Source organism: Barbus barbus, assembly GCF_936440315.1.
Source record: "Barbus barbus genome assembly, chromosome: 8".
Classification (NCBI taxonomy): domain Eukaryota; kingdom Metazoa; phylum Chordata; class Actinopteri; order Cypriniformes; family Cyprinidae; genus Barbus; species Barbus barbus.
Genome location: NC_136736.1, coordinates 862,161 through 873,409, shown reverse-complemented (window position 1 = coordinate 873,409; position 11,249 = coordinate 862,161). Strand labels below are relative to the sequence as shown.

Sequence of the window (11,249 nt, the reverse complement as noted above, 5' to 3'; positions counted from 1 at the left end):
CATAGATGCAATCTCCTCACCTTTCGGTGAGAATTCACTCTTTTTGAAATCAAAGTAGATTCGATGAGAACGTGTTTTTTGAGGGGGGTCTTCATACAGTACCAATTCTATTCAGTCAAGCACTTTTAAACGCTCCTGTGTGTTTGTGTGCGCGCTCTGGTTTCAGATTACAAAACCACAAGTTTATTTAGTGTTTTTGCCGCATTGAGTATTATAGCCAATCACAGGCATCTGTGTTGAAAGCAATGGCCAATCAGAGGTGTTTCCTGTTGGTTTGTCAGAATCCCCTCTGAACTCATTTTTGTTTTCGCAAGTTTACAGAGTTCTACACAAGTTGGGTTCTTGAGCCTTACATTTTTAAAGTTAGATTTTGCTTGCCTGTTATAACTGAGTTATAACAGCTAGACAAACAAAAAGTAAAATATATATATATATTGTTTTTCCTAAATCTCTGAACTTTGGAATTTGGCAGCAGAGAACCAAAGCTGAATTGGTAATTCAATACTTTGTTTACGGCTCCTTTTATGCGGTTTAATTGTGAATCTATATTATTACAGTTATTAGGGTGTATGTATGTGATGACAGTTTCAGCACTAGAGGGCCATGTGCACTGTGGGGAGTAGACATAGGTCACAAGTTCACATCACATGATATTAACCTTCCCTTGAGGTTGTATTGGACAGGTACGGGTGGCAGGCCCTTACAGAACAACAATATATCGGAATATACTGCAAAATATATATTACATGATACATTTCCATATATTGGAAACTAGTGCTTATATTTTTCATTATACAGCATATGCTTTGACAATATATGGCTATATATTGATACATACAAATATATTCAGAAATTAAGACAAATCTAATATTCATAATGTTTTATCCTTAATTGAGTATATAGAGATGCTGCCATATAAATGTGAATGTATGCACACACACATATATACACATTCACAGAATGAGTTACAGCAGATCTCTAGTTCCCAGCATGCTTTGCTTCTGACTGTTAAAGGAGATAATATTAGCATAGTGGGAGATCTGTTAGTGTTTAATGCTGAATTATTTAGAAATGTAAAAGGCTTTCTGGTATGTGTAAGTTTGTAGGGTCACCACTGCAGAAGAGTAGAGCCTGGGGGAGGATGATGATTGGCCGAACACCTTTAAATCTTGTTACTTTATTTAGAAAGTAATGGCTGTGCACTTCTCATCAGTGATAGTCTGTTCACTGAGTGCGTTACTGTGAGCTGTTATAAAACGGCTGTATTTTAAAATAGAAAACATCTATCATAATGATCGTTAAACATAAGAGCTATATATTTCCATACGTGTATAAATACTGCATGAGTAAGTTCAATATCTTATCACATGTACATCTATATATTTAAAAGTGTATTACTGAATATATATATACTGTCACATATTTTTCAATATATGAAAGAAGCAGTTCCTAATGTATTATTCAATATATTTACAGAAAATATAATTCTGTGTAATTTCGTATGTTATGCCATTTAATATATTGATCATTCATATTTAAGGAAATATATTTTGTTTACGTAAGCGGGAACATATGGTTCTTACCATAACTCTTATATTTAGTAAATGTTGCTTATCCATTAAATGAACAAGTCAAGAAACAGACATTGCTTAAAACGGTTTAGAACAGAAAGGATTTATTCTAATCTGTCAAGAACAATTTACCTTGTTATAGGAAAGCCACTACAAACAGTCATGCATTAGTGTTATTCCTACATGATTTCTGAAGTTACACCGGTAATAGAGAAGAGCACACCTTTAAACATTAACTTGATTGTTTGGTTGTGCATTTCTGACAAACACTGCAATGTTTCTATGACACATGTTTGATCTTCATGCTGATAGATTTCATACCAACATCATTACCCTTCCAGTCTGACCACACATTTCCAATGCAGGTATGGGTGTCATCTTGTCCCCATATATACACACCATTGGGGTTTGTCTTCATGCACTTTTTGTACCAAAATGCCCCAAGACAAAGTTTGGCACAGTTTACATCGGACTCGTCGTTGTCTTTGTCTAAGGTGGTGAACTTCTTGCCATCATGTTCAGATAAGGAGTCACCTGCAGAGAGGAAGAGCATCATTAAGCACAATAACTCAATGGAAAGGACTTTTCATGAGTATAAAAGGGACCTGTTGCTTATAATGTCAGTTAGGTCCAGTCAAACATTTCTGATTGGACTGTGTTGGTAACAGGCACTTAACAAGGTCAACAGAAGATTTGTGTCAGGAAAGGACAGAATATTTACATACATTTAAAGCCGGTCTATTCACACGGGATTAGCATTACCGGAGGGGATTTTTTTGGACCTTTTTACAGAAGACTAAAATCACTAGGAAGCTCTAGTAATAATTACTGATGTATAACTAATAGCGCCTCACTCTAGTAGTTAATAACTATATATAGTAGGGGTGTAACGGCACATGGCCTCGTACCGAACCGGTTCGGTACGCATGTGTACCAAACGAATACAGTATTTTTATTTCTTCAGGAAATTCAGATAATAGAGTTTTGACAGTCTCTGACGTGGCATGACAGATCGCTGTATAAACGCCTTGGAGAGCCGCTAAACATGCTGGTATAAACCCAACACAAGACTCAAGGCCGCCATCAGCTCCGGTTTCCGTGACACGTCACTGACAAGCAAAATAACCTTGTTTTCTGTTTGAAATAAGATTATTTTGCTTACCCCATTGGCAGATTATATTGCTTGTTATAAGCAAAAATTCACTTAAATTTGACTTTTTTTTTTTTCTGAAAACAAGACAATAATTTTTACTTGTCTAGAAAATCCCTCTTGATTTAAGAATTTTTAGATATTTTGGCTGGAAACAAGACAGCTCATTAGTTCACTAGAGAAATGTAATGTATTTAAAGAAAGAGCAACTTGTTCAGTAAACCACTGTTTATTTAAAAAATGAAATTGAGTTTTTCCCCCTGCTGTACCGCAATCATACCGAACCGTGACGTTAAAACCGAGGTATGTACCGAACCACCGTTAAACCCCTAATATATGGTAATTAATTACTAGCTACCAATTACATATTCAACACAAAAGTATATTATTGTAGTAATTAAACTATAAAGTATTGCATGACTTATTACTAATTACTAATTACTATTACTAAGTCCCATATTAACTGTGACCAGTTGAACAATACATGAAACTATAACTTCAATTGTTTTTTGTTTTTTTTACAAATTATGTAAAATTTCTTCAGTTAGGCTTGAACTAACCGAAGTATTTAAAGGGAGAACGTTACATTAAAAACATACATTATATTTTTATGTTAAATCCATTTTTTTCTGATAAATAGAGTTGTTCTACAGTGTATGCAGTATTCAAAGCAATCGCATCAGAAGTAAATATAATTACATGAGTAGTAAAAAACTTAACCCTTGTGCATCAATAATAATAAAACAAAGTTACACTTGGGTCCATAGTGGACAAAAATGCCCATGTCAAAAAACGGCCATAGAAATTGGAAGCTTGGGAGCACAGACCTGAGTTTGGTCTCATTTTATAGAAGACCCATGGCAGATTATTGTTGAAGTAAAAAAAGTTTAGAAAGTGAAACCAAAAATTTGTTATACAGGTTTAAGTTAATGAAAATTATTTATGAACAATATTTTATATAAAAATATATATTTTATGAAATATGTTGAACTCTAAACCTGCTAGAAAATCAAAGCCGTAAATCTAAACAAGTTGTGTTCCAAATTTGAGGTTGATATCTCGAAAAAATAGCTTTCAGTAAGATTGTTTGGGCGCAGTACCACATTTTCCCCATTAGATGGCAGCAAAACTCCACTGGTGCACACAGTGCTTGGATTTATGATTTACAGTAGAGTTTCTCTCTCAAATATTACAAGCACACACAATATTTTTTTTATTATTCTTATGACACACAAACCACACTTCGACATCCATACCAACACACCTACACAATTATAGCTGCATTATTTATCCAACTGGCTCTATAATATTATGAAGCAGAAAACAGGACTAAAGCTTATATATTTGCTTTATAGGCCCTTTATAGACCAAACCTGCTAACTTTATTCAACACTTCCTCTCCTCCTCATCCAGTCTGCTGTGGCGAGCCTCCATTTTGGATGATATCACGACACGTACGTGCACTTCCGCTTCATGTAAACAACACATTCACATGGCGCTACTGCTTACATCGACAGGATATACGTCAGCATGCGCATGTGTTAGTTACACGAATCAGACTTGCGCGTGTGTGTCGTGATACTCTCCAGAATGGAGGCTCGCTACTGTAGCGGTGTGTTTTCTGCGTTGTGTAGAAATCAAGGACGAACTACATGAACTCTTGCCTTCTTGTCCTCGTTTATTCTGGATAACACAAACGAATATACATGAGGACTCATGCATCATATAAACCAGCGTGCGCCAGCAATGCACAATGCTGAGAAAGAGAGAAAAGTACAGATAATTATAAAAAAAGAAAAATAATCAAAGAAACATCTGAGTGTGCATCACAGAGGGCTTTAAATCACAATCATATATATACAGTCCCCTCCATAAGTACTGAAACAGTAAAGACAAAAGTGCTCTGTTGGCTGTGGAGTCAAGACATTTGCAAATATGATTAAAAGATGAATATGAGACAAAACTACAGAATGTCACATTTTATTATTAGCCGTTTCAACACAAAGATGTTTTACCAAATAAAAAGAACAGCACTTTTAGAGTTCATCCCTCTATCTGATGTGAGCAGAAGTATTGGGACAGTTGAACATAAGGCAGATATAAAAGATTAAAAGCTATTATTTAGTTGCAGATCCCTTGCACACAATCACAGCAGTGAGTCTGTGACCCATAGACATCACCAGACTCTTGCTCTCATCCTTTCAAATACTTTTCCCAGCCTTTAATGCAGCCAATCCCAATTGTTGTTTGTTTTGTGGAGTTTCTGCCTTTACTCTCCTCTTCAGCTGCTGAAATACATGTTCAATCAGATTTAAATCTGGAGATTGACTTGGGCAATCTAACACTTTCCATTTCTTTGCTCTTATAAACTCCTTGACTGAACTGCAGGGTGTTTTGGGTCATTGTCCTGATGCAATATGAAGCACTTCCCAATGAATCTGGTGGCATTTTCTTGAATATTGGTAGGCAAGATGGTTTTGTCCCCTTCCAAATTCATTCTGCTACTGTCATCATACATGAAGTCATCAGTAAAGTTGAGAGGGCCTGTTCCAGAGACAGCATGCATGCCCATGCCATGACACCACCTCCACCATGCTTTACAGATGAGGCTGTATGCTTGGGATCATTCTCCACATTAGTGCTTTCCCATCACTTAGATAAAGGTTCATCTTTGTCTCATCGGTCCATAAACACCTTTGTGCTTTTTTGCAAACTCTAATCTTGTCTTTCTATGTTTGGTGCTGGTCAGAGGTTTGCATCTTGCTGTGTAGCATCTGTAATTCTGTGTCAAAGTCTCCTGAGGACAGTAGATTGTCAGAGCATCACCCCAGCTTTCTGGAAGTTGTTGGTGATTTTACAGACATGTCTTTTAGGGTTCATTTTCACAGCTTTTATGATTTGTCTGTCATCAACTACTGTTGTTTTCTCAGCCGATCAGGTCGTTGTTGGTCGCTGGTGGTTTCCAAACTCTTGATTTCTTCATGCCCTTTGTTTTTGCTAGAGCTCTAACTGACTTCCTCTTTTCTTTTAGCATCCAAATTGCTTGCTTTTCTCTCAAAGTCCGCTCCCTCATCTTCATCCTGGTTTGTGTGTGTCATCATCGAATGCAAGATTCAGAATACAGAAGTAATGGATATAACTGATACGACACATTCCCTGCTTTTAATATCTGAAGAATTAATGCAACAGGACACAGCTGATCACTTAGAAAGACCTGAGAGGCAACTGCTCCAATACTTATGCTCACATCAGATAGAGGGATGAACTCTAAAAGTGCTGAACTTCTTACAACATCTATGTGTTGAATCACCCAATAATAAAATGTGACATTCTGTAGTTTTGTCTCATATTCATCTTTTAATCATATTTGTAAATGTCTTGACTCCACAGCCAACAGAGCAATTTTGTCTTTACTGTTCCAATACTTATGGAGGGCACTGTATATCATGTGAATTCATCTGTTACATGAAATACAGCCCTAATTGAATCACTGCACAAACTTGTGTGACCTACCGCTGTGACGTCTCATGCAGACTGGGAAGCAGCAAAGTCAGCATGGCGGCAGGAAACCCCAAATATGGTCATGGCAAGTGGAATCACAAAATCATTTCCTAAATACACACCTGCTACACTACAGCAGACTGGATGAGGAGGAAATTAATTGTTGAATAAAGTCATTGGGCCTCATTCATGAAACACGAGCAGAAGTGCGTGTTTTTTGTGCAAATCATTTGTGAAGCTGTTCTGATGTAAATTTCTGGATTCATAAAATTGTTTGTATTTTCAAAATGTTACTTGGTACGAAAGAAATGTACACCTGCTCCTTACCACGTGTAAATGATGCTTTTTGGCAAGTTCGTTTGCTACGGAAGTTCTAAGCGGCCATGCATTATTATAATTTTTCTGTCTTGTTTTCTCGTGATCACGACTTAATTTTCTCTGTGTATTCGGCATGAGAAAATACTATAGAAGCAACATCATCGCAGCATGATCATACTCGCTTTTACTTTGATCAGGGACTCACTCAAACTGAAATAATAAAAATAAAAATATGGTATAAGTACCATCCCAAATATTGAAGGTGTTGTGTGTGTGACCGACTACATTGATCCATGATAGAATACTTTTCATGCATATTCATACTCGGCTATTTTAGCTCTGTGTCTGTCAGTGATTGACGACTTACACATAAGTGTTGGACACTTGAGAAGGAGGCTGCCGGGTCTGCAACTTTATCGTCGAAGACAATATAGCGACCCTGATTTTCTCACGATAGCTACAATTACGTCGTGGGAAAACGGTTTTTACGTTGAGATCAACAACTTTCGTTATGTCAAGATCATGAGGAAATTAAGTCGTGATCACGAGAAAACAACACAGAACAAATATAATAATGCATGGCCGCTTAGAACTTCCGTAGTTTACTCTGTTTGTTTGTTTGTTTGTTTGTTTTGTAGCCGAGAGTTGATTAAATGTTTATCTTGTCACGGTCACTTTTACCCAACCATCAAATCAATGGAGGAGTTTACTACACCGACCAATCATCCTACTTGTACAACAACTGAACAACAGAGAAGTTAATATTGCTGGTTACTGCATTTTTTTATTCAGTAATATTCTTCAAAATGAGAAACTAATACGCTGCTACCGTGGATATTCCTAATCAAAGCAACCAAACAAGCGCCACCATCTGACTGTTTTCAGAAGAGCACATAACATTTTTCAGCTGGCTAAACGCTTTGATGGACACTTTAATTGAATATATATTGTGTGGCATATGGCCTATTAGTCTTTTTTGCATTTATGCAACATACTGGAGTCAAAACTGAGAAAGTAGACCAGAATATTGCACTGCGTTCCTGGACACGCAGTTTGTGCAGTTGTAATTCATAGACGGGGATTATATAATCATGAATGAGCGTGCACGAGTGCCCTATTTACGAATGATTGGAATTCATTAACATACACGTTTATCAAATCAGAAGTTTATGAAGCGTTTGTGAATCCGGAGGAGAGTTTTCGAGGAGGTTCGTTTTACTCACAAATTACTCCGAATTTACTCCTATATTTACGAATGTTTCATAAAAGAGGCCCATTATTTTTGCTTTCTTTGCACACAGAAAGTATTCTCGTTAGTGATGGGCCGATGAAGCCTCGTGAAGCTTTAAGCTTTTCAGCCAAGCGTGGTTCACAAAAGGGTTCATTTCTGGAGGCTTCATGATGGTGGCATCATTTTAACCAATAAAACATCAATATCTGATCCTCTGTAATTCTCAATAACAGCAGGTGTTCATCACTAATGCACAATCATCATTTAATTAGTCACTTAATTATCTCATTAACTTTAACTCTTTGAGGACTTGAGACTTGCTTGTGACTTGAAAGTAAGGTCTTGGTTCCTCCTCTGGTGAAATCAGCTGCTGAGATCATGGGTGGAATAAATATATAGCAGGACTTTTACTTTCTGAAGCATGGACTATCCACCTCTGTCTGTAATATATCTGCTTGTTTTACACTCTTTGGCCACCAGGTGGTATTGTGAGCAATGAAGCCTCCAGAAATGAACCCTTTTGTGAAGCACTTGGCTGAAAAGCTTAAAGCTTCATGAGGCTTCATCACTAATTCTCATTACATTTGAACTACTGATGTCCTTACTGTGTTTCTGTGCCTTGAATATGGTAGTACCCTTGCTTTCTATTGAAGATCAGAGCGCTCTCAGATTTCATCAAAAATATCTTAATTTGTGTTCTGAAGATGAACAAAGGTCTTATGTGTTTGTAACGACACGAGGGTGAGTAATTAATGACAGCATTTTCATTTTTGGGTGAACAATCCCTTTAAGAGTAATCACTTATTTTTTCAAGGAAAAGTAATTAAATTACAGTAATTAGTTATTTAGTAATGCATTACAGCCCACACTTAAATGAAAGTGTCTTACCAGCTCCTCCTTTCTTGTAGCCTGAAACTCGTAGTTTATAGTTGTCAGATTCAGGACCCACAGAGAAAGACGAGTACTGAGCAAACTCTTTATTTGCTTGAAAGTCCTCCAGATCCACTCTCAGCATGTAATTCCTGTTATCTGTAATCTGGTACATGTTCTCCAGCCCTGATCATACACACACATGAAGAACACGTTCAACCAAACACTGGACATGAATATCCACACAAACGGACACATGCTGTGAGATCTTACCCAGCCAGTATTCACTCTCCACATTCCCAAATCCTTTCTTGTACTGATCCCACGGCCGATAGAAATTTACACTGCCGTTCATTCTCCTCTGAATCACCTGTGATGGGTTTATATAAATATGAAATATGATTGATAATGAATGTTCTGATGTGTGTTTAATGATCTGAAGTCACATTATTACCGTCCATCCTCCGTTGTCTTCATCTGTCCCACCTGAGATCATCTCACAGTAAACAAAGACATGAACGTCACCTGTTGGATAGATGGAGTATATCCCACTGACTGTTTGTCCTGATTTATAGATGGCAGAACAGTCCATTTCATCCAGACATTTACTCATCAGTACAACCGGAAGAAGAGCTGCCAAAAACACCATCATCTACACGAGACAGAGAGAGATGATCACACTGAAATGAAGCCGAAGCTGTCAGAAATGTAGACTTATGAGGAACTTACTGCCATCTTCAGTCTCTTTTCAGGAGATCACAGCGGAGATCTTATTTATCTAGAAGAAAATCACAGAAAAATCTTCAAATTGGCTATTTTGAAGGTTTATTTTCTGAAAGTTGTTTATACGTCTGAATCTTCTATAAGATGAATAAAGAATGAAACAGTAACTCGTCATTTGTGTTCTTCAAGCTGACACAACCCTTCAGAGACTCCTCCTCTGTGTTAACGTTGAAATTTCCATTACAAGGACCCATATTTTCGATGCAAATAAAATGCATTTTAACATGCAGTCACAAGATGTGCTTTCAGTGCCTTTAATGGAAGCAGTCCATAAAACCCTCTAGTCAAAAGTTGTAAAAAATTGGACATAAAGAAGCACCTGCAGAGGAAAATTGTTTTGCTCAGTGGTTATTTTTTCCTATGCTCAGGAGACTTAGTGATTCTCATGTATCGCTCATTTTAATATCAACAGTGCTTCAGATATCTCTTTTAAAATTCATTGGGAGAAATAAAAGCAAAAAAAAAAAAAAAGTATAGGTATATATATATATATATATATAGCTCAGAGGTTGTTCTTTTTGGATTTCATTCAAGGTTTCCACAGTGAAAGCCCCAATGTTAAATCAACACTCAGTGATTATATAATCCACACTCGGAGTGTTAAAAGAGTAACACTGAAGCAGTGTTAGAGTTAATGAGATAATTAGTTTAGTAATTGAGTGATGATTGAGCATTAATGATGAAGACCTGCTGTTAACAAACTGAACCATTGAAAGAAAGAGAAACAAGAACAGAAAAAAGAGACAGACGAGCAGAAATACAAGAACTACAACTGACTTCAGCCACAGCCTTAGATGAAACCAACGGAAGACAAACGACGATGTTAAATCAGGATTAAACAACTTCACAAACAGTATTACCAGCTTCACGTATTACTAACCAGATTGGCTTTCGATGTTGATGTTTTAGTTTGATTGAATTATCAATATCGAGGTAAGCGTTTCCTTTAGTTGGGCTCTTGACCCTTGATTTCTAACATCAGAATGTCTTGGTCCTAACTGTGTTTTTTTTTCTTTCACAATCAAATGTAGTTTAATAATTAATTCATCAAAAGCATAAACTAATCTGCTACTTCAAGGTTTGGTTCAGTACTGCACAAACGTTTGCTGTGAAACAATATTGCAATAGCTTACAAGCTAATTTCTTTAAATTACTAAAAGGCTCAAGAGCCCAACTAAAGAAAACACTGACCACAATTATAGTGGCAATGTGTTTGTTTTTTTTTTCTTCCAGTTGATTTCATCCAGGGCTGTGGTTGAAGTCAGTTGTAGTTCTTGTGTTTCTCTTTTCTTCAGTGATGCTGATTGTTAACAGCAGGTGTTCATCACTAATGCTCAATCATCATTTAATTAGTCACTTAATTATGTCATTATCTTTAACTCTTTGAGGACTTGGAATATGACTTGCTTGTGACTTGAATGACTTGGTTTCTCCTCTGGTGTAATCAACTTCTGAGTTCATGGGTGGAACAAACATATGGCAGGACTTTTACTCTTAGACCCCTGGACTTTCCACCTCTGAACACTTGTTTGTCTTGCAAACCCCATTTTGCATGCATGTAAATATAAGTCACGACTTCCTTAAGTAAGAGAACAGAGCTGTGCAGTTTATGAGTATAGGGCACATAATTTGTTTTTGGAAATAGTCATGTACTGGATGCCTTTATCAGTAACCGGAAACCTGGACCCGGTTGCATGAAAGCCCTTAAGCCAGGGATCCTCAAATCTGGCTCGCGGGATCCACTTTCCTGCAGACTTTAGCTCCAAACCTGATCAATTACACCTGAGCATGCTAATCAATGTCTTCAGGACATCATTAGAAAATC

General features: G+C 36.9%; 1 protein-coding gene across 1 annotated transcript; it reads right to left on the bottom strand.

The window, feature by feature from the left end:
- Positions 1–1,651: 1,651 nt before the first annotated feature.
- On the bottom strand, positions 1,652–9,521 carry LOC306873689 (microfibril-associated glycoprotein 4-like). The gene is made up of 5 exons (XM_079423151.1): positions 9,371–9,521; positions 9,096–9,293; positions 8,915–9,011; positions 8,660–8,827; positions 1,652–2,105 (listed from the first exon to the last, which is right to left on the bottom strand). Exons 1-5 carry the CDS (start codon positions 9,374–9,376, stop codon positions 1,852–1,854), a joined length of 723 nt encoding a protein of 240 aa, XP_079279277.1. The 5' UTR covers positions 9,377–9,521; the 3' UTR covers positions 1,652–1,851.
- Positions 9,522–11,249: the final 1,728 nt, after the last annotated feature.

Bases quoted from the DNA above. Each gene is read 5' to 3' on its own strand.
- LOC306873689 (XM_079423151.1), bottom strand. The intron at 8,828-8,914 runs GTAAGATCTCAC...GTGTATGATCAG, and splicing joins GGAGAGTGAATACTGGCTGG to GGCTGGAGAACATGTACCAG. The intron at 2,106-8,659 runs GTAAGACACTTT...TCCTCTCTGCAG, and splicing joins CTACAAGAAAGGAGGAGCTG to GTGACTCCTTATCTGAACAT.